The 24431-nt window shown below is 39.8% G+C and overlaps 1 protein-coding gene across 1 annotated transcript in view; it reads right to left on the minus strand.

Annotated features, from left to right (window-relative positions):
- Positions 1-7519: 7519 nt before the first annotated feature.
- gabrg2 (gamma-aminobutyric acid type A receptor subunit gamma2) overlaps positions 7520-24431 on the minus strand; it is a 43763-nt gene continuing 26851 nt past the window's right edge. The window contains exons 7-10 of the mRNA XM_070843227.1: positions 14493-14645; positions 12106-12311; positions 10419-10442; positions 7520-7798 (exon numbers count right to left, since the gene is read on the minus strand). Of these exons, the coding sequence (XP_070699328.1) occupies positions 7520-7798; positions 10419-10442; positions 12106-12311; positions 14493-14645 (662 nt within the window). The remainder of the gene's footprint in view (positions 7799-10418; positions 10443-12105; positions 12312-14492; positions 14646-24431) is intronic.

Here is a 24431-nt window from a genome sequence, read left to right on the forward strand (position 1 = left end):
TTTTTATTGAATCCTTTACCAGCTTTGCTATTGTTCAAGTTGCAAGAGGGTTTAATATTTCAACATAGTTTATAGGAAATATAGTTCGGGTTATGACGTGCCAAAAATTAAAATAAGAATTAAAGAATAACTTCCTCTTTCACCACAGCAAATTAATATGAAGACAGATATCTTTTAGATCTGTTATTGCTATAAAACAATCCCAGCTGAATATGCTGTTATTGTGCTGGTATAGTGGAGGAGACTGCAGGCAGCTGTAAGGGGTAAAGCTGGGTGGGAATTTAAAAAGCATGAATGTCAGAGGTCTCTGCAGGCATTAAAGTCTCTGATAATTAAGTCGAAAAAAAAAAAAAAATCAAATCTCTTCTTATTTGTCTTTTACTTACCCATAATCTCCCAGTTTGTCCTCTTTGGCCTTTTGAAGTTGGAGATATTAAAGACCGTTACGAGATGTGGGACTTCACAAGTGGGACAGTGATTTTACAGCGGTTGGTTAAGTTACATTTATCCAATAAGAAGCGTTTACATGTGGGACTTCAGAAGTAAACAAATAAAAAATTTTTTTATCTCTATCATTAGTGTGTTTGTATGTGTGTGTGTGTGCACGCACAAATGTAGTAGTGCTGGTACATTTAGGATCCTATTCATCATCTGCCTGTGATGACTGTGGATTGGAGTATCTTGACAGTAAACCCTGGTAATTAATCCCTGTTTATACAGAGTGTCTTGGCTAAAGGAAGAAGTTATGCAACCATCCCTCTGTTACCCTGTTCACACTGTTACTGTGCCCAAGCAGATTATATTTGAGCTGTTAATGAGGGGTTCAGGAAACCAGGCAAAAACATGCATGCACAGTTAAATACGTGTCACAAACACAGGCAGAAATATTAGAAAAATTCCACATGCGCCTGGAAAATACCTAGAATCCCACACACCGGCGGTCACTCCGACCAGCCCTCAGTGCTAACACGGGGGGCATAGTCTAAATTAATACGAAAGGTCAGATTATTTTGTGGCTGGCATTTTACACCATTGATTGAACAGTTCAGAAGTCGTTAAATGTCATCTATAATGAAGTCTGTGGAATATTGATGTAACAGGGTGGTATCTTCAGTATCAAGACTTTTTCAGACGTTCTTAAAAGAGGTCACCATCATAGGCTTAACAGAAATCTCTTCAGCAGCCACTGTTTATTTGATAGATGTGAAGGAATCAGTGGTCATGATTGATGACACTTTGTAGTTCACTTTAAAGTAGGTATATCAAAAGGGCTCTACATTTTTTAAATGCAAAGCCAGCTGTGCAGCTAGACCACATAATATTAATTGACAGTTGCGCTACACTCGTCCCTTTACTTGAACTCTCCTTTTAAATTTTCAATACGACTCTTGAGTCACTGTTCCACTCATCCGGATTTTGTCATGACCGAAATTCCGCTGCAGTGCCAGCTGTATATCCACTTTGAGTTAATAATGATGTGCTGTGACGCCCCTCCCAATGTCTATAAGGCTGTCCTGGCCAAAGTCAACAGACTTTAAAAGCTGCCCCATGTGCTCAATCTGTCTCTCTCTTCGAACGACAGACATCCACCCCACATGTGCATCACTTATAGGTTGCGCCCTCTTCAACTCCACAGCACATCACTCACACGTCCATGCACTGCTTTCATCGTTGCTTATACTGGCCCTTAGACCCTATTTCTTTATGGAATTTATGGCTGCAAGGTTTTGTATGTGGGACTAATTCAAAAGAAACTACAGTGATCATATTTATTGTAATGAAAGAATATGTGACTGAGAGCAATTATGTGTCTAATTGACGTGGTTTTAATCGTTTTTTGGTCAAACAATTAAGATCTATATCATAAAAGAATAAGCTGTATCAGGCTTTGGATGCACACTTATACCACTTGTTTGAGGGATCATTTGATTGTTGATTTTGGTCTTTTCATGCACTTTTTTGATGATAATAAAAAAACCTTTTTATTTGAAACAAATAGGAGTCAGTATATTCCTATTCTTGATATCACATTGTGCACAGTGTTGAAAATAAGAGGGTCCTAAAAAGTGAGCCATGTGCAGACTGCATTATTCATGCAGGACTCCCTGCACTCCCAGCTCTGCACTCACTGAAGAGCTTGTACCTCAGCTGATGAAAGGACTAGCTATGACGGCACGGCGCTGTGGTACATTGCAGACGGTTGTGTAATAATCAGAGGGATTCACTGGCTGTCCTTTGCAGCTGCCACCCTGCCCAGTGGAGGGAGAGGTGCCAGCTCAGGGGTCCATCAGCCAACTGCTGCTCTGTTTCAAGTGCACTTTCCTGGAAGGAAGAGAATCACTGGACAAGACTAGAACAGGCTGTGCTATTCCTATATAAAAGCAGTCCTGTTAAATCAAAATGTTCCACTGGTAGAGAGATGTCATGCCTAAACTAATGTCCTTAGCAGTTCTCCTAAAGGCAGATTGTTGTTTGTTCTTTTATTATCTCAGATAACTCAGTGACACATGATGCTTCAGAAGTTGACAATAAAAATACACATGTGAGTCTCACTATTCCACTGCAGGTGAAATAGGCATTTGCATGCCAACACATTATAATATCCACCATCTGCTTCTTCAAAACCCGCGGCGGCAGTAGAGATGGTGGTTACCTCAGCCTCAGAAAAGATGCAGTTTCAATGTTAACAGGTCATTGAGGTGACTGAAAAGGGTATGAAATCAATCAATCCTTTCTGGACAATTTGTAGATGTAGCTATAAAAATTACGTAGCTATTAAAGTGTCTCAACATGTCAGTTGTAATCTATAACGTAATTAAAGTGACACCTTCACAATTTATCAAATGACAATGAAATTGGGTTAATATGTTTTTGCATTGTCTACTTTTATTCTGGCTTGTTCAACCGCTCTTTGCCTGAGAATGATTTGTATAGCCATGCAGTTGGTGTGGGTGTATTCTCTGGTCAGTTTTGGGAATCTTAGCATCCAATTCAGGAAATCCACTTGGTGTATGTTTTCTGTGTTACCTGACTCGATCAAACTAACTAATTTCTCCATACCAATGTGTACTGTTGTGGCAGTAAGCCTTGTATTGTGATTACATGGATGGATTACATGAACGTTTTTTTTAGTGCGCCAACAATTGTTAACCTTCAGTCAGCAATTACTGAACTATACTATTTATGACTACGTTGTGGTGCCTATACAGTGTTGTATCTCTAAAAGTATAGCTTCAACACTTGGATTTTTAAAAAAGTGACATCATCTGTTAGCATCAACCTCTCCTTTTTATCACATCTCACGCCAGTACTCGGCCCTTGACAGGTTGATATGATCAGCCTAAGTCAAGCTTGAATTTCCAATTCAGAGTTTAATTATAGCGAAGGGTTAGTTTGTTCATTCTAAGACTGTCTACAAAACTTTTTTTTTCCATTAGTTGATTTTGCTCACAAACTCTGGTGTTTTAGTCTAATTGTGCAGGGGGTGACTGCTGCTAAGCAACCTGAACTCCTGACAAGTTGTCAAAAGAAACTAAGTACATTTATTGTAAATATAAAATATGTTTTAAGGCACTGAACTTCAGTATTTCCATTCCATGGAAATATTGTGCTTATTACCCCACTACAATAGTATGACAGCTGTAGTTACTGCACAGATTCAGACTGTACATAATCAATCATGGATAGGATTATAAAACAGATTCCACTGTAAAAGAATGGCCAAGATCGTGGAGCCTCTTGTCACAGTTTAGATGTCTGAGTTATTAGCAGCTCCACCAAAGAGGCATTTGTCATCCAAACTTAACTGTTTGAACAGGTAAATGTATCCAATATTTCATAAAAAATGGCAACGTGTGCATAATTGCACACAACAGAGAATGCCACTGAAATATTACCTTTCCAAATAATAAATAATAATGATGTTCCTATGCACACTGATAAATGCAACCATTTTATTGTAAAATTCCACAGCTATGTGCAATTCCCTTATGAAAAGGATTTTTTCCAGTACGTGTATAGTATATTATGCAGACCCTCACAGAATTGATCAGTGCCCCTTTTATACAATAGTCAAATATACATAGATGGCAAACAACTAGCGTACTGTATGTACGAGGATCATATGAAATTTATTTTGTTCTGCAATACCTTTTACTGAGCTCTGTAATTCCAGTGCGTATTATTTTGTTTTCTGCAGGATGACAAAATACATGACAATAGAAAATATCTACATGTGCTGTTCACATATATGTCTCATTTGTGGGTCCCAAAATAAATGAAATCACTTTGTCAAAAATAAGTACAGTGTAATAAAAGTCCATGTCAATACAGGCAAAGGACTGAGATCAGATGAAACAATGCTCGATGATTAAATCCCCATTCTTCAGAATATCCCTGTTTGACTGAAAACACTACCGAATATAAACACGCTGTCGTTTCTCCCATACACCTTTTATGCCTCTCCATTTACAGTAGAATACACAAAAAATATAGTAAACAAATAATAAATAAGCTTTTGTCATCATGGACAAAAATAAAATACCATAAAAGTATGTTTGTTTTCTGCACCACTGTTCAAACACAAGACATGCTCGGCCATCAGTGTGATGGGTTTGTAAGTGAAGCCGGATACAGTCTGAATCAGAAATGTCTTCCTGCTCAACCTGATACATGATTCATTTATTTATTTATTGGTCTGTTGATTCATTGGTCTGGTCTACATGCGTTTGAATCTGTACCATATATAAAAATACCAAACAAACATGGAAACCAAAACAATGTCTGAGGAAGCATCGGTGTGGCCATCCTTCACTTGTATGTAGCATTTCCTTCAAGAAACCACTTACTTTAGCATAAGTTTTGTCTCCCACAAAGCTTTATAAGTGGATTCACAAATGAAATTACACTTTGATATTCTCTATTGCATGTGTGTCAGTTTGGCACCTTTTATAAAATGTAATCGTTCGTTTAAACCTCTGTAGACTACTGAACACTGATGATGACCAGTCTACATTGCTATTGACACACTTACGTCCCTAAAGCTGTGAGAGATAGAGTATGTGCACACTGAAGACAGGTTTAGACTACCGAGTAGCAGCTTCGGAACACAACAGGACCACCGTTAAATACAAGAGGGAAAGAACTTCAGGAAATATGAGATAATCTGGTAAATGCATATGTTAGTATCATCACTGATGCTTTATTAATGATGGCAAATATCAAGACCAATGAAAACCTTTGGCGATGGTAAAAGTAGAAATAATTAATAGTCCCTCAGACAAGCAAATTCTTCTGGTGGCTCGGGAACTGTTTTTTTGTGTTTTTTTTTTTCCCTGAAAATATTCAAGTCTACTATTTAGAAGCTGCACAACAGATGATGTTGCAACTCACTAATTCAACATATAGAACAGTTTGACAGGCCTTGTGAGAGTAGTGTACATTGATCACAACATAGAAAACACAAGATAAATAAGCTCAAGCTCCATTGACACATCAACAAAAATGTATCTGATATAAATGACAGCATTCTGTGTTTCTTTTTAGGGGCTATATGGACATAAAATACAATTTCTTTTGATAAAATAAATAAATAAATAACATCAATGAATAAATAAATAAATACCCCATTACCTCCAAGTATTCTACATGGTCAGTCCAGCATAATACAATAAGTCTAATATACTGTATGATGATATACTGTACCAATGCTGAAATTAGAAAATATATACCCTTTTACAAAATTCCAAGGGCTTGACAAGTATTTTATTCCTTTTGTAATTTATGTACAGAAACAATGTGATTTACATCTATTCCTTGTGAGTTTACAAATCATACTTGAAGCACTGTCTCCACTTGTTGCATACTCGTGCCTATCGAAAATTGACCTGTAAGGGGCTGTAATTCATGTGTGTTGTATGCTATCATACACGACATTTACAATTCAGATGCTTTTGCTGTGCTCCTTGCTCTCTCCACACACACCGCAGCATCCAAAGTGAACTTTAGTGGTAAAAAGTAAAAACAAATGAATATTTATTGAATTTCGAACCAATCTCCTCACTATGTGATGATTTACATTCTCAGTGTGTTTCTTCTCAGAGAGGCCGGAAGTGAGGGGCTTGATGATAAGGTTTACACATCTGTTCTCCGCGCAAGCAGATGCTTGTATTTCTTACTTAAATGAAGCTCTTTTTATTTATTATCAATTCGTATTTTTCAGGCTTTTTCTGTTGTGCTGTTGCTCAGCTTAGAAGAGTGACACAGAATGAACCCTGTATTGCTGCAGGGAGTTCAACATATCCACATCAGCTTTCTGTATTGACTTTTGCATTAAAGTGTAGATTAATTTAAATTCCTCTATTTGAAATCAAAATGCAGTTATCACTCGAGTTAATGTAAAAACCTAACTTGCTTTAGTACAGTCTCTCTTGTAAAAGCTTGCATAACCAAAATACAACAGCGGTGTGTCATAATGTAATATCTCACTTTTAACAGCAATTGGAGGAAAGGATGAGAGGTCACTGTTGTTTATAAGCTAATGGCTGCGAGGAAAACTGTTTATCCTTTTGTCTGGCCTGAAATTCTGGGCTGATCCTCTTACCTGTATGCAAAGACGATTCCTCATCTCAAAAAGATAAACTGGGCACATTTTTATCATGTACTTTTCCAATTTTCCTATAAAAAAGTATAATTAAATCTTGAATAATAATCAATAGTGCTCATTTTTAGTATCCATAGCCAACAATAGAAGACCATAAAACATGTTGATTTATTGGCCTCAAAGGTGCATGCAATAAATGTAAACCACTATGTAATATTAAAATATATACAGTGTCTGTACAGTTGAGCATTGTCCATAAACAGCATCATCTCTCTCTGACCACACATAGAAAATGCAATGTTTAATTCTGCCAACACTTAAGTTAAATAAATTAAACATAAAATCAAAATGAATTTTAATGTCACTGTCTAACAAAGCTCCATTAAAGTGCTTCAGATTTTGTGTTTTAGTAGAAGTGGGGAAAGAAAAACGATGAGGCATAGTTAATGTCACTTAACTTTTTCTGATAGACCTATCCTGTGATCTGATCTGATCGCTATTTCTTTAAATAGCTTTCTATGGAAGGAATGCATTTGTCTAAAAAATAAAACCATTTGATAAAAATTCCATTGTGAAGAAACGAATGGGGAAATTCCAAATTAAAAGTCCAAAATGAAATTATGAGAACAAAAACTCAAAAACTTGTGTTAATTGCTCACACAATTAATGTTTTCACAACACATCTACAAACGCCCTCATACCAGTTAAATGTAATGCTACAACATTTGCAATGTCTGTCAAAGTTATCAAATGAAATGACTAGAATTCAAAGAGATTAAAACTAGGTAATTAAAGGAGATGCTTTAAATCAAATCACTGGGTATTTCAGCGGGTCCCCTCCTTCAAAATGTCCCTTGCTGGCACGTAGCATATGTAAATGTAATGAACTGTATGGTAAAGCTGGATGCGCACCCAGGCCTAGAGATAGAGATAGGAGACCCAGTAGACCAGGTTGAAGAGACCAAATGCAGTGGGGAAGAAGATGCGTGCATATGAGTCTATCTTGGCAATGCGGATGTGCAACCTGCCGTGCCGCCAGGCTCCGGAGCGACAGTCTTCGAAACAGCAGAAGAAGCTGGTGCAGTCCTTCCCGTCCAGACACTCATAACCGTACTCCTCGTCTCGCTCCTGCATGTGCGTGGCGTTGTTCATCTGAATGGCTGTGGCCGAGCGTGGACGGATGTCTACCGTGGGTGTCTGCTTTTAACAGGACAAAATGACACAGTTAGCACCAGAGCCTCAGAGAGCCATAATCAAGACCTCACTGACATAACAGGGGACCTAATTTGAGCTGCCATTTTCTGTCTCCCACTTAATTTTCTGTCATTAGTCAGCAAAATGCAATTTGCACCTTCAGCTTGCCAATGGACTCTTTTTAATTTCAAGAAAATATATGTCGCCCATAAGTACCACCTGTGGTTGTAATTAGTGAGGCTTAAAGTGACAAAAGGTCAGTCCCCATGGAAACCCATGATGATGATAATTACACCTTTGGGCTCGGGTATAGCTGGCAGCAGAGGCGATCCTAATATTTTTAGTACTTGGTCCATATTGCTTTATTTATAAGCTATATTAAGCTAGTGCTGGGCAATGTCCCTACATTTTTTCATTAAGATGAGTATGCTACTGCTGTGGCACAACATTTAAAAAAATGCTGTGAGAACATTGTCGCAAACAGATGACTTTTCATCACTTGTTCTAAACACTGTTCTTAAAATCAACTGCATGTTAGAATTTGGACCTGTGTGGATGTTGTAAGCATTTTTCTGAAATACATTTATAAGATATGTTGTAACTGGCTTATGATGCATCATAAAGCCAAGCTTAGGGAGGAGCATGTGTTGGCAGATGTGCAGCACACAGCTCAATATTTCTCCAGCCCACTCTTTGTGTCACTAAACGGGTTAAAATAAACCTCCTTTTCAAGCTGTGCTCACCACTGGAGGGCACATGCCTTTCATTTGTGAAGATTCCTAAAATAGGACAGTGACATCATTGGGTCTGTGGCCCTGTCATTCTAAAGGGAGATAATTAGTATTCAAACAGTCCATTTTCATCAGCTTTTATCTTGAAATACCATGCCACCTTTGCACAAATTGGAATTCTGGCTGTTTGGCAGATTAAATGCTTTACCCCCCTCTTTGGTGGAAATGGAAGGTTCCTTGACCTTGCTGATAAACTAGGGTGTCAAGCTCATCATTTAAAAAAGACAGAGTGAGTCGAGTATACGCCAGAGTTCTACTTCTAAGAATTTCCCATTACCACTTGCCCTCAGACAAGTGCCAGTAGCTGTCATTCGGGTAGTTCTCTCTGCTTTGTAGAGAGGAACGTAGGAACAAAAATCTATAAATGTATGCTTGCTTAGTGTTGTGATAATATGAGAGACTTGTTAATATTAATCAGTTTTTTTTTTTTAATTGCAACAAACATCACAAAACAGTGAATGCTTTCTTAAATTTGCCACGTCAATGCTTTTGCCTCCATTTTTCTACAATGTGCATGCTTGCTGCAAAAAAAATTAGGTCATTGCAGTTTTAGGTTGAACATAACAGTAACTGCTGAAAGCATGCAACCTCAAACAAGCTTAAAATACTTAAACTTGATTGAACTGCTCATTCCCTAGAAGTTCTCGTCTTGCCCAGCACTAGTGCACAAACCTGCAGTCCCTTTGAAAACTATACATAACCACATACAAAACAACATACGGGTTAGTTTCAGCGTTTTTGTCCTTATTGGCGGACAGTATGTTGAGTTAATGAGGGGATTAGCAGAACAGGTTATGACTCAGTTCTCAAAGGGGATTGGTTGCACTGGAGGAAGCGCAGTGGAAGCTCAAGCAGAAGGAGCATTAACAGCATCCTGCCGCATGGCCTGGTCAGGCTGGGCTGTGCTGAGTTGGTGTTAGCAAAAAGAAAAGAAAAGTAAAAAAAAAAAACAACAGAGAAACAACACAGTGGCATTGGCAACTTTAACTGGCTGAAAGTAGACAACCTCTCAGAAGACAAAAGGCAGAAACATTCTGGGTAGATAACTGGAGGATCCCTTGGCTGTCTGGCTGTGATGGGAGTGTAACTGATCTGACCTTAAAAACCTACTAATAAAATACTGATCAATCAAAATATTGATCAATATATACAAATAAATTGTGGACCTCTATGTGGAAAAGCAAATTATCTTGTTTTGACTTGTGTGTTAGGTTAAATTTAGATCTTTGCTTGTTCCCACCCATCCAGGATGCTTTTGGGGGTATTTTAAGATTAGCGTGTGTTAATCTCCTGAATAGACCTCCAACTCTAATTAGACTTAACACAGTGCAGGGGTTGTCTGTTTCAGTCTGTTAAGGCTCTGCTGACTCTGTAGGAAGCGTCAGGTTGAGAAGCCCAACAAACACACAGATATAGATTTACTGGCAGGAGAAGGGAAAGAAGAGGAAGCTATTGCAGCGGCTGCTAGTTCACTGTGGTTACAACAACAACAAAGAGTGAAACAGGACAGAGGGAGCCAGAATGAGTCCACACTGGGCCTGGACTATTACATTCCTCTGGACACGGGATGTGTGGGATGCTTATTTGAATTTTAAAAACTGCATAAGTACGTCTGGCTGGCTGCCTCCGCACTGTGCACTGCAGAGTGCCCCTTTTTAATGTTATTTCAGATACCCATTTAGTAACAGATGAGGAGTACAGTAAGAATGCAGGTAGATAAAAGAGGGAACAGAGGCGTATCTGCTGTAGAACAGACAGAAAAGCAGTGAGGTGCTGGGGGCTCAAAGAGCCAAAATGCATCAGACGCATGCAGTCAGACACAGGCAATATACCTTTGAGGAAAAGAGCCGGAGGAGCTTTTGTCCAGACAGGAAACAAAGAATATGTGGAATTGGTAGAGAATAAACAAAAATCAACAAACAGACAAAAAAAACAACAAAAAAACATGTAAACAGAGAACAAAAAAAAAAAACATCAATAAAAAGAAAAGGAAACAGAAACACAAGATAATGTGTGAAATTTACAAGCACTGTACTGTATAACTCAAAATGGAAAGAGAAGAAATATACTGTAGAGAGACATACATGTTACAAACAGACACGGGGAGATGCATGGTGGGATATATGTATCTCACATGCTTCTTACGCCAGCATCACTTCAGGAAAAATATTACAGGTGCAAAACTAGAGAGATTAAGGACACACTATCCATAATGCAGAGTTCAAATACTCCCTGTGAGTATGACATCAGTGCGAGTTCACAGTTTCATTATGTCACATTTAGCAAACATTGTAATGTACGATGGTATTCTACAAGAAACAAAGCTGGACATCTTCAAACAGAAACACCTCAACAGACTTGGATCATGTGGAAACGAAACAGCTCACAAGTAGTGAAAAAAAAACTTTTAGAGTTTTTTTTATATTTCCTCGATTTCCTGTTATTTCCATATTTTTAACAATTCATGAGCATCATTGCAATTTCAGTCAAAGACCTCCTTTTCTTGCATACTTCCTCCTTCAAGCATCTTGGCATGTCATGCAGAGAACCTAGAAAAACCCCTCTGAGATGGCAAACTGGCATTACACCTTCCACTTTATTAGCCCTTCATTCACCCATGAGACAGTTAGACCATGAGCAGAACCGTAGTTATAGAGGCTGAAACTAGAACGCCCCACTTTCCCCCAAGTTCCAGTTCAATACTCCTGTTCACCCAAGCACAGTATACTTTGAGGTTTAAACTTTAATATCTTTCAAGTCCAATTAGAAAAGAAAAAATCTCCTGGCTTCAAAGATGGATTTTAGTTACCTACGTACAACCCTTAAGAAAGTATCACACCTTAGTCAGGTTATCAAAGACACTAACATTAAAATATAAACTTTTTTTACTAGATAGACTTCAAGTGGTGTTTCAATTTTCATTATAAACAAAAATTAGACATCTAATTTTCCTTTGTGAAGTAAGACTACTCTAATAAGGGAGAAGTACTGGTCTTGTTGTCAAGGGTAAATATACTAAGCTCCATAAGTGCTCATATATTTGGTAAGAGATCACAGCCCTGCAACCGAGCTGCCATGATCTCTGGGGGGATTTAAGGCCCACATGGGGCCAGCCCTCGTGTCACGTGACACGGGTCTAAATTACAACTGTAACAGATGTGTGGCAGATTAGGAAAAGGTCCGAGCTGCACGCCTCACCCATTGAGTAATTTGACGTGGTGGCCCTGGGAAGATGCTCCCTGAGGGATACTAGGTAGTGTATAGCTTTATTGTGAGGCTTATCTGTAATAGTGTGGGGGGAGGGACATAGTGTGTAGGGAGAAGTTGACCTTTCACCTAAATAAAGGACACTGTAAACACTGTAAAGACATTACACAATATATATAGAACATGAATCAGAATAATGCTGCTTGTAGCTACAAATTATATTGACGAACCTTTGTTGGTCAAAAACTGAAACCTCAAGAAATGTTAAGATAAAGAAAAGTGCACTTCAGTTAGTTTTAGAAAGACGCTCACCGGGTTTTTCTTCTTCTTGTCCTTTTTGGCACTTGGCTTCCTGTTGCTGACGAAGTAGTGCAGTGTGCCATACTCTATGAGTGCGGCGAAGACAAAAATGAAGCAGACAGACACAAACAGGTCCATGGCAGTCACATAGGAGACCTTTGGAAGGGATTTCCTGGCAATAGTACTCAGCGTGGTCATGGTCAGCACAGTGGTGATGCCTGGTAATGAGATTGGAAAGAACAGAGACCAAATAGAAATGTGTAAGTGGAGCTACACTGTGTTCTTTTGCACTGCTGCGTAGAGCTCAGTGGTACGGGTCATTTCACAGTCTGCTTTCGTATTGCATTTCATTTCATTTCATTTCAAAGACTGCTCTGTAATATGGTTTTTATATGATGTAAAAGTAATTTCCCTATAAAAGAAAGCTAATACAATGATAGCTATAACTGATGGCTGATACGAGTCCGATAGGAGATTCAAACTGGGAGTGGATGTTTTTAATAATTCTCACAGATTGTGCACCAGCTTCTCAGTGTGTTAATATGTATATATATATATATATATATATATATATATGCAATTTTTTTTTGTTTTGTTCCTCATATAATCATATGCTGATACGTGTTTCATCCTGGTACCATGTGCTCCTGAATGTTTCAGTGTAGGAGGTACTGCCCTGGGGAAAATAAATCTCTAATGGAAGGTGTGACAGATTTTAGTTTTAACAACAAAACAAAATGATACTATTTAACTGTTGATATATATATATATATATATACATATATATAAATATGTATATATATATATATATAGAGAGAGACATGTAGAGAGATATATAAAGAGGATTAATGTTGGCTGTTTAATTGCAGGCTCTTAACAGTTCAACACCGATGAGGGAGGAGTGAACAGCTGTTTTAGTGGCCTCTTGATCCACATACTTTACTGGTTTTATGGTTTAGCTGCCATTGACCACCACACTGTCATACTATATTCCTCTATATCTGGTAACCCTCTCCCCTTTTGCTCTCCCGGCCTGTCTCTAATGATGATGTACATAGGGGCAGGGTGACAGGACATTATGAGAAAATGTGTTTATGAGTGCACTTACACAACAGATTACCAGCAGCGGTGCCACAATTCCTGACCACCAGCAAACAAGCTACTAACAAGACCGCCTCCTTCCTTTAAATAGATCATTCATGTAAGCAGACCTGCGTAGTACATAGGAGATGATTTATGTCTAAATTTAATGTGCACTGAAAGACATCAGTCTGCGTCAAGATTAACACCGCAGCATTGTGAGTGAATTGATATATTTCTGGATGGCATTGAAGGATTAAGAATTATGTCATCTGCATTAATCCGCTTCCTAACCACCTGGCTTCCTGTACCTCCAGCATCATCTTTCAAAGGAAATTAAGATATCTGACTCTTGGTACAATTTTAGCAGGGAATTAATAGTGTTATTATTTCGACTGCAAATCATGTCTGGAGCTGCAGAGGCAGGATGAAAACAAAACATCCTATTTTTAGAGAGATTACTGATGGACAAAGTAATGACGGTAGAGAGTCAGAACGAGGGTTTTCTGCCTGCAGGGATTGCTTTACATTCAGTTATGCTCGCTAATGATCACATCATATGGACTTGAGGTCAGGATTCAGAGCCCTAAGGGGCCACGGGGAAAGCTGACTAAGGAATATGTACATAACTGCATCAAGTGAACTTTGGAGGATGTCCACTGGACACCAAGGGCAAGTTCAAAAGTTGACAGATTTCCTTGAAATCCTCACGTTTGCCCCCTTTTTTCCATTCCGTGTCCCTTTATTTCAATGAGGAGGCCACCTGCATTATTATTATGCTGAGGCTGCATCTCTGCATCTTCCCTGCTGTATTGCATAATTAATGCCTCATTAAGGCATGCATGAAAACATATGTGCCAGGACGGGCTCTTCTAATCAAGATGGACTAGATTCCTAAGCAGCTGCCCTGTCTCAGAGGGGAAAAGAGAAATAGGAAGGATGGTGAACGAGAAGACAAAAGGAACGGAGAGAACGGCAGAAAGGAGGAGGAGGAGGAGGAGGAGGAGGAGGAGGAGGAGGAGGAGGAGCAGACTGCTTTTCAGCACGAGGTGGTGTGTGACCACCACAGGGTTCTTGATGTGTTTCACAGCAGTGAGAAATTAAGGCCAGGATGGCTAATGAACTGCACTGCTGTAACTGCAGCATATTTATGTTTTGGCTAGTTGGACTGACTAGAATAGCAAACTCAAGCACAGGCTCGCTGAGCGGTTATGGAGAGACAGGAGGGAGATATAAACACAAGAAAAAACTGTCAGCATATACGCAAATGATTAAAATCTTGTTGGGGAGGTAACTTTTAGTTTTATGTTTCTTTTTACCTAATGATGTCCTGGCAGGTACAGCATCCTTGTTGATCCAGAATGAGACCCAGGAGAGGACAACAATCAGGGTGCATGGGATGTAGGTCTGGATGGTGAAGTAGCCCATTCTCCTGCTCAGGTCAAAGAAGACGGTCAGCACCACGTAGTCTCCTGGAGAGAGATTAAAAAAAAAGGAGAAAAGAACGAATAAGGGCACTGTGGAATGTATGATAAAACACAAGGGGTACATATTAGATAGAATTCACTAATAATTAAATTAGTCTTATTGTTGTTCACAGTCCATTTTTGAAAGTGAGGACATAGTAACACACTGAGAAAGTTGAAAATGTGCTATAGCAGGAGGACAGTGTATCCAGTTCATTAAGTCAATTCACATTAAGAATCAAAGAAATCACAGAATCAAATAAAGATGTCGACAGAGAAACACCAGACGTAGATTAAATAAACTGTTAAGTCATGGACTGATCAGTACATAATGTTGTGGAACCAAAGTGTTGACTGAATGTTGACTGTTCATCCAAGGCAACTCGAGATCGAAAATGAAACAGAGTGATTCAGAGAGCTGGGACTGGACTTGCTTGGATACACACACACACACACACACATGCTCACACGCAAACCCTTGCCTCCTGCCAGTAGTTAGCTGGAACATGAACACCAGCATCCAGCTGATGATGAGCCATCCTGTGGGCCGGCTGTCTGGCCCCAGCAGATGTTATGTGTTAAAAGGTTGAGGTTAGCTGAGCCCAGATAGACCTGACCCTGACAATATGGATCATCTGGCAGGCCTGTTTAAAACGAATGCAAAGCACGCATGAACACACGCGTGCACTCTCTTGCACGACACACACACACACACACACACACAAATCTGCTTCCAACACCCTTGCAAGGAGGGGGAATTGAACTAAGACCAAAAAGTGAGACAGGCAGGTAAAAGAACACACTCATCACACACACACACACACACACACACACAGAGATTCCAGTAGCATCCGTGCCAACTTGACAATGCAGAGATGCTTGCCAATAGTTAGTGTCCTCTTCAGCTGTCTACCTATGTACCTGTCTGTCTCTGGGTTTAATGGCAGTTCACTGTTGGCCTCCAGCTCAGTCCGTTGTCCGCTAATTGATTAACATCAGACAGTTAACAGTGTCGGAAACCTCCCCTGGCCTCTTGCTGTGGTTTATAACCTGCAGGGCACAAAGCCTCTCTTTCTCAGCCATGTATCTACCAGTGTGTGTATGTGAAAAAGTGTGTGTGTGTGTGTGTGTGTGTGTGTGTGTGTGTGTGTGTGTGTTTAAGCACCCACAACACATGGAATAGTCTCTGCAGCTGGGGAATGAACAGCTGGCTAATAATTTTCCTCATGAGAAAGGGCACACAGCACATACTGCAGCTTAGTGAAAAACAGCCAACATCTGTGTGTTTGTGTGCTAATGAGAGACAGAGAGAGAAAGAGATGAGACTGTCAGTGTTTATTATGTCTGCGAACATGTGCACTCTGTGTGAGTGAGTCTTCATAGTGTCTGGACGGGGACCAAGTCTTTGTGATTTATCCCAGCATGCACCTCAGTTCACCCAGCCATTGATAGCATCATTAAATAAACCCAGTGCAATAACGCCAGCAGCACCACCATAACTGTTCATATCACCACATGTGTTTTCTGCTGATGCAGGCAGCGCATGGTATATTACCACACACTGCCTTCATCTGCCTCGGTTTGTAGGAGTACGGGAGACGCATGATGGCTGCTCTCAGGGGTCCCGCGGCCCACTGTTTTGTTTTTATTAACATTACATTAGCAGGGGCCCAAAACCGAGACCCCTGACAGCTGAGAAACTGCCAGTTAATACACTTATTCCAGCTTGGTCAGCAACACAAAGCCTCCTTCACATTATCTCAGACTCTTAATGATAATGGGATTTCCACCACAGGGGTGAGGTCGGCTGGTGTGAGACCCTGCTGCCATACGCCTCTCTTTGTCTGTTCGCCAGTTTCATTATAGGCCGCGGCGCTTGCCAGGAAGACACTTTGAGGAGGTGCTATCGACCGATGCCCTCCATCCTGGCGGGCTGATGTATCTGTATCAGCCTGCCTGCCATTATGACTGTAGTGCTGCATCAGTTTCTTAACGACTTCCAGGTTCCACTCAAAACAAAATGGTTTCCAGTTTCCTCACTGGTCTAAGTGTTTGGCCGGGATTTCACAACATTACCATACGGGGCGCTAATAGTTTAGAGGTCCAGATAAACAGTCCCAACACAATTAGTGGATTAGTTTTTTCGCATGCTGTTTATTTATACTTGATTGCCTGTCTGAGTGGGTTTTAAAGCATCAGATTCTCACGTGACTCTTTTTAAGTATTCTGATGTCATATGTTTTTATCCGTACAATCTTGTAGGGGGGGTCAATGGACGTTGCTACCGTTAGGGTTTACCAGTGTCAGATATTTCGGACCACATATCAATATACATTAGCCCAATTGTAAAAAAAAAAAAGCAGTTGTTTGTTTAATTAGACAAGAAAATGAAAATAAAATGTTGAGCCTGATTCATTTTGCTTCAAATTCAACTTTAAACTTTCCACTTGAAATGTTTGCATTTTGTACAAGTTGGCAGGAAACTTTGGGTTTCGGGTTCATTATTGCTCTCTGTAATATGCTGTATAGGCAGGCTGGATGGCTGTTCACACATGTTATGTGTGTGGGATGACAGGTCCCCTGTTATTCCTCATAAGACTGCAGCTGGGATATCAAAGCCTGCGTGCCTGCATTCCTCCTAATGGGAGCCCTCAAAGTAACCTTAGCTACAACTCCACATCTGTCAACGCCCACAGATGAGGGTGTGTTCACACTCTATCTTCACAGGGTCTATAGAGAGCTGTCTTTCTCAAGGCTGTTAAACTAAGGTCAGATTTACCTTCTGTGGATCAACAATTGATATTAAGGAGCTGTCATGCATGATTACATGATGTCTCAGCCTTTCACATGTAGCTGACAAAAGGCAACATCTCCTGCAGGCAGCTTCAGTCCTACCTCTGTCACAGTCATCAAATCTACTTCTCGAGCTATTTTCTTCAGTAACAAGAACACAATCAGATCTCTATGTATGCCTCCCATTTGGCCGTTGTGCTTTTCTTCCCTCTTTTTTACTGAAATTCCTAAAAGTTCTTCAATCCTATCATCGTTTCTAACTACATTGCTATCAATTAAATGTGTTCCTTTCTGTTTATAATTGCTGTGTGAAAATCTACCTGACAACAGCTCAAAACTATTGTCTGTATTAAGATTTGGTTTGAAGTATTTTTATTAGGATTGCACATTTCATATTGGCAAAAGCAATTTACTACAAGCTGATGTAATCTATGGAAAGCAATAAAAACTTGGCGGGGATGATCATTCATCAGAAAACAGTGATGCTTTATTGTTAACTGCAGAGACAACACACTCACCAGAATCAGACACACACACACACACACACACACACACACACACAGCAGAGGCGGGAAAAAAAATCAGTCTTTCAGTATTTGTATGAAATATGTATATATTTGTACGAAATACAAAAAAGATGGACGTTTTATTATTCTAAGAATACAGAAATTGTTCGAACATCCTGTATTTGTTATGAGGATATTGAACCCGCGAGAAGCAACGTTGGTTCCAATGCGCCTGTACGTTATTGCAGAATAGCCACAGGGGAGTTCATACGACTGAAACATGGTAATCCAGGATTGCTGACCTGGAGGAAAAAAAACACTGTCACATGAGAATATCATTCTGCTGGCAGCCAGGCTGTAAATTGTTGTGGATATGGATGGGCAGGACAGACCTAAGGCACATGCTGGCCATCCAATGAAGGGAGACAAGCTAGACACATCGCAGAGCTGCTGACAGGCTGTCTTACCGAGCTCCAATCCTGTCAAGGGTCATCTATATCAAAGGTGACAGCAGATGCTATTGTGCATGTGTGTGTGTGTGTGTTGGTGAAAAAGACAGGAGGTTTGCTAATGACCAGGGTTATGCCATGGCTGGTTGCCAGGGTCAACAATACTTACAGAGAATGTTAACTCACCACTTTCTGTGACATGACTAGGGGCTATATGCGAGTGATTAACTAGTTACAATTGCTTTGCATTTTGCCTCCACAGGCAACTGCAGCTATTCCTACCCAACAGTGGGTGGCAAGATGATGTCACGGCAAAAAAGGCACAGCACTGTCATGGTGAGTAACTGCAGCAACACAGCGGCATGATTAAACACCAGACAGGAGTCCACAGAGTTTGATTGCCTTGTTGTTAACATTGTAGTGAATGTGACAGAGACTGATGATTATCCCTCGCTCAGACACACTAATAGCTCTCAAATCATTGAGAGCAGGGCTGTTTATAGGATTTATGACAGGTAGTAAGAAGCTGCCAAAATTGTTTTCCTTATCATCATTTGAAGAGTTTAGGAGACAGTGGAAAATATAGAAAAGCAAGTTTAGAACCAAGTATAAATGTGACTTGTTATGGATGACAATGTCACATGCTTAGCGACTTAAGGACAAGTATCTCCTGTCCTGAACGGGCACTCAGCAATATTACTTTTGGCATAAAAACGAGTTTTCGTCAGTTTCCAACAAGGGTAACGGTCAAAGTCACCACTTTTGAGTTAGATAGGCTAGGAAAACCCCTGTCTACACTGGAAAAATAGGTACCAAGAAAGTAAGGACTGAAATAAGTATTAAAACTTGACTTCATTACTTCTGTAAGACGAGGCATCAAGTGACGTAAAAATGCAGCTTCCACATTGCAACTAATTGTGCTTTGATAGTGCAAATTTGCCATATTTGTAATTAATAAAATCACCACAAGATAATTACCACACAGAACACCAGGGGCCCATTAGCCCAGTCGGTGCTACCTCGGCTACCATCTAAAAAGATACCACACTTTCCTGTGTTTTCTATCAAAAAATCTCATTGTTTGTTTCTTGTCTTCACCTTGAATCGTTTTATTTATGTTTAATGCAAACCAAACTCCACCACTGAGTTTATTTCCATCACAACACATAATTAAAAACAAAGTCAACACATTCGCAAGCCTTCTCTCACTTCTCTCAGTCTCTCTCCGCTTTATCAGTGTTCCAGCTAAAAATGGCTTCATTATTTCTTATTCACACACTGACGAGAGATGCGATTCACACTCATTACATAAGCTCTAAGTTCGAAAATTCATCCGTCACACTCTCTCTCCGCATGTTTTATATATCACCTCTTTGGTCTTACGTTCTGTTCTAACTATTATAGCCAGGTGACAGGACATGTTCCCACTAAACAGACCAAGCACTGATGGCCAGACTTATTTGCTTGCCTTGTGCTTCCTTAAAAAGGACAGATTAGCCGCAGTTCCAAATAAATACAGCTAAATTGGGAAATGTAAAAGCAGGGACAGGAGAAGAGACAATGTGATGCTCTAACAGAAAAGAAATTAGCTTTTCGGAGGCCACTTGGTGGGAGATCTGTTCTGCTTTGATTTGTGCGCTTAAAAAAGACAATATAATGGAAAAACCTAAAAACTTTTAAAGGCCGCCATCCCAAAAAGCCCAGTTTGCTCTGATTGGTTAGTACACATATGTACAGAAAGATAGAGCTGCAGAAAAAGAGAGGATGGTCTTTTCTCATAGTTTGAGGGTGTGTAGACACTCTGGGGACACTAAGGCCATATGACCAAATTTAAAGGATCTATTTAAAATGTGCTGACATCAACTTATGTCTCAAACAAAGAGCCATTAGATGGCAGAAAGGTCATTTACAGCAATAGCTTGAATTTCCTCACCTGCAAAAAGCCACCGGATCCTGGTGTATCAATGACATGTTTTTGTTTACTTAGCTCATGGAGAAAATATTGCCACACTGGTGATTCTTAAGGAAGCAGGAGGATTTTTGATTCTGTTGTTTCTCCGTCATTTCTGACTCCGGCAGTAGTCATGGTGTTTTGAAAAGTGCAGCTGCAGGATACCGGTAAGCTACGCTGTGCCGTCTGTCTCACACGCAGGTAGGCGGGGGCGGACAGCGAAAAAACATACTGGGCCAATCGCTGATCCTGCTTTTGATTTTGATTGTAAAAATAAAAAAATTTACATTTTGTGTTATTATAAATTTACAATATACATTTTTCATATGTATATGCATATATTTCCCTTTAATATTTTAGCTTTTATCGTCATTGTTCTGTTCGACACACCTCTTGAAGGATAAAAACACTATGAAAAAAATTCCATGTGTTACAGCAGGGGTGACAATATGTTTGCTTTCAGAAGTAAAAAACACTACAGCTGTAGTGAAACCACTACAAAGCCTCAAACAGAAAATCGAAGGGCAAAGATGTCACAGCGCCGGCCACATTTTTTTATATCTGAGAAACTATCCCACCACTAACAGTTTATCAACACAGATGCTTAAAAAAGCTGCGCTGAGCAGATTAAAGTCACTTACTGCACTGTCATGGCACACAATCAAAACCGAGACGTTTGGCATTACTATTTTAGGTTTATGAGGTTGAGTCAGATAAATACAATATTTTGCACAACATTTACCCACAGGAATTAGTTTACATTTACTACATATTGTAATGTCTACTTTAATGAATCATAACTGTTGTCAGAAAAAAAAAAAGAGAAACTCAGTATTAGAGGATATCTTCGGGGTGATTTTTCGTCATAATGGCACAATGCGCTTGTCTTTACAATAGCAACAATGTAATTTTGATATTAAAATTCAATGGATGAGCTCAGATAAACACTATATAAGACGAGCCAATCAGTCCCCACTGCATTGCCAACGGCTTTGTGCAATTACAGATTAGAGTTTTGGATCCCTGGTTTTAAGCTTTGAAATCAAAGTAATCATTCAACGCACTGACTGAGTTGCCCAGAATTACAGCACTGATTTATGCTTGTGCACACTCAGACTAAGTGGCATTTTCTTTTAAGTACCTTAATAATCACAAAGCATTGCCAAAAACAGTGCTCCCAGAAAAACACAGCATGTGCACTTAAAGAAACTGATATTTTCAATGCAGTGTGTCTTAAAAAGCAAATGAGCACCTTGTGCTTAAGTTCATACATGATCCCAGCTATTCAGGGTGAATATTAACAATGGATCCCCTCCATGCGGATTCAAGGACAGTTTGATTGAAGGTAACACAAGCCTAAGCTTACATGACGTGAAATTTAATTTCACCATAGCCTTTAGTAGACTTACTGGGAATAGGCCTCTGAAACATTATATTATGTGTGACGTGTTTTAGCATTATATGCACAGATAAGACATACTGTGCTCTTTTCAAGGCTTGGTAAGGTAATAGCATATGCCACATATGACACAGACATATTGAATCTGCTACAATACTATAATAGCAGAAAAAAAATCAACTGTATGTGCTCCCTTAGAATCTGGGTAATATGCTGTACAGTGTAATTCTGATTCTTAAGAAGCTGCTCATTCTGTTTTTATTGCAATTCTGAGATTTATCATCTCGTGATGTGTATTAACCAACTAGACACAGCATGTTTCAGAACTACTGTCTCCTTGTTTTTTTATGGCTAATTACCTTGAAAGTGGGTTGTAGAATATTACACAGTGCCAATAAGCTGAGTGAGAAGCGTATCTAGGACCCTAGCGGGGGAACTTTTATAACTATTTATTGAGCAATGAGGGCTTGACCCAGGAACAATTGCTCCACAGAGTGGCATCAACTTTGAACTGCCTTTAGCATTGAAACAAGCTCGGCCCGTTTCAACAGGGTGATGAGAACGGACTGTTAAGGTTCAGTTTGTGTGTGTGTGTGTGTGTGTGTGTGTGTGTGTGTGCAGATAGGAGCATGTAGAACACATGTACAAACTCCATTTATGCTATAATAATAATTTTAATAATATGTGAGTCGTAATAATGTGTGAGTCATTCTGTACAGCTCTCTTGTTCCACTTTACAATAACAGAATACTGTGTACTTTCTTAGAGCTACAAATTAGCTATATGATGCATGATGCATTCCAATGGTAAACTACTTTATATACTGTCTGAACATTTAATTAGAATCATAACAATCCCTATCTTCCTTCCTGCACCATCAGGCTTACAAAGGGTCTTCGATTTTGACAAAGGGAGAGTAAGACAAACCCCATCAACTTAAGTCTGACCTTCCACTGTGTAATAGTCCTGTACTGAGAAGAATGTTTAGAATGATGGCTGCGCCAGCAGAAGTCATTAAGGAACGCGAAGCTCCAAAAATGGCATCTCCGACAGCTTTGACCTGTTTTGATGTTGGCTGAACATCTTATTTTTTTCTTCGTGTCCTTTTTTTTTTTTTTTAAATCCTTGCATCTCCCCGCCACATGACCTCCATCTTTGCCTACCGACACAACAGGAACTAGCAACCCCCTCGCTTATTTACGTCCACTTGCTTTCCCCTTCTCTCTCTCTCTTGCACATTAGTTGACTTTAATTTTGTAGTCAATGTATTCCAGTGTCCTAGTTTAACGCCCTGAAACTCATGTTGCAACTACAGTTGAGCTATGGAAAGGTTTGCTGTCATTTATTTAAGCGAATGGAAAAAAACCAAAAAACCACACATTATGCAGGCAGTTCTACTCACACATTAAGAAGAGGTTACCACTAAAGGAAGTTGCGGGAGCGGAGAAGTGGGGTGTCTTTGACAATGAATGTTATGAATGCTTCTCGACTGACTGTACCGACTGTCTTCAGTACAGTTCCTGCGTGCTTCATTGTCCGTCCTCCAAAAAAACCACATATCTGTAGAACGCTGAGAGGATCGACAATCTAACATACCACAAAGACAGAAAAAATCTATTTCTCTCAAGCTGTGCTCCACTCAACAGCGCTCTTTTATATGCAGGTGGTGGTCGATGGGGAGGAAAACAACAGCGCTATTTTCCCCAAAGCAATCTCTTTTCCTACGCCCTATCACCATTCTCTGTTTTCAGGTTTTAATTACCGACTGTCAACAGACAGAGAAAGGGAGAGAGAGAGAGAGAGAGAGAGAGGGAGAAAGGGAGAAAGCAAGGGGGGAGTTGAGAGGGAAAGTCAAAAGTAGGACACAGGAATACACCGGGCGCAAAAATAAAAATCATCTCTTTTGCGAGAGTGAGCAAGGAAGAATGGGTGGGGTGGAGGGCTGCATGGAGCAGACACTTGTAAATGTGAATACTGTTAGCATGGGATGGGTTGGGATGTGTGCGTGGAGGATGGGTGAGGGGACAGGGAGGAGTGTAAATTGGTATTTAACTTCACAAAAGGAGGATTCTGGCTGACTCAGAGCATTTTTCCTCCCACTCCTGCCCATCACAACTATCACCCAGAAGCAAGAGGGAGAACGCACAGAGAGAAGGGGGGGGGGGGGGGGGGGGATGAAGGGAGGGAGAGATTAGAGAGAACAGCTATTATAGCAACAGAGTCGCACCATTACTAATGCATTGTTTCGGCACTTCTTAACCTTTTTCTTTCAGCGAAGATTGAATGATCATCATCTGATAAAAAGCTGTATTATAACTGCGATTAAATTACTGTTTTCATACACAGCATACAGTCATAGATAACCTCTTGTGCGCCTATTGTGGAGCATTTCAATTTGTCCACATATGTTTGCTTTAATACATTCTTAAAATAAGGGGATTCTTGTCTTGCTTCACTTCTATGCTGCATGTGAATTTGTTCTTTATCATTCAGTGCAGCATCACTGAAATACTTGACATAAACGAGACAGTAAAGCTATGATAGCGTCATAAAGTAATATTTGAACATTTTCCTACTCTGCATGTATCTGCATATTCTTCTATCCCACACTGCATCTCCCTATCATATTTTTTTTTTGAATTATTCTGAGTACGAAGTGTTACTCACCAAGACAATTTATGCATTGGAAACGGA

This window comes from Pempheris klunzingeri, chromosome 14 (genome assembly GCF_042242105.1).
Source record: "Pempheris klunzingeri isolate RE-2024b chromosome 14, fPemKlu1.hap1, whole genome shotgun sequence".
NCBI lineage: Eukaryota > Metazoa > Chordata > Actinopteri > Acropomatiformes > Pempheridae > Pempheris > Pempheris klunzingeri.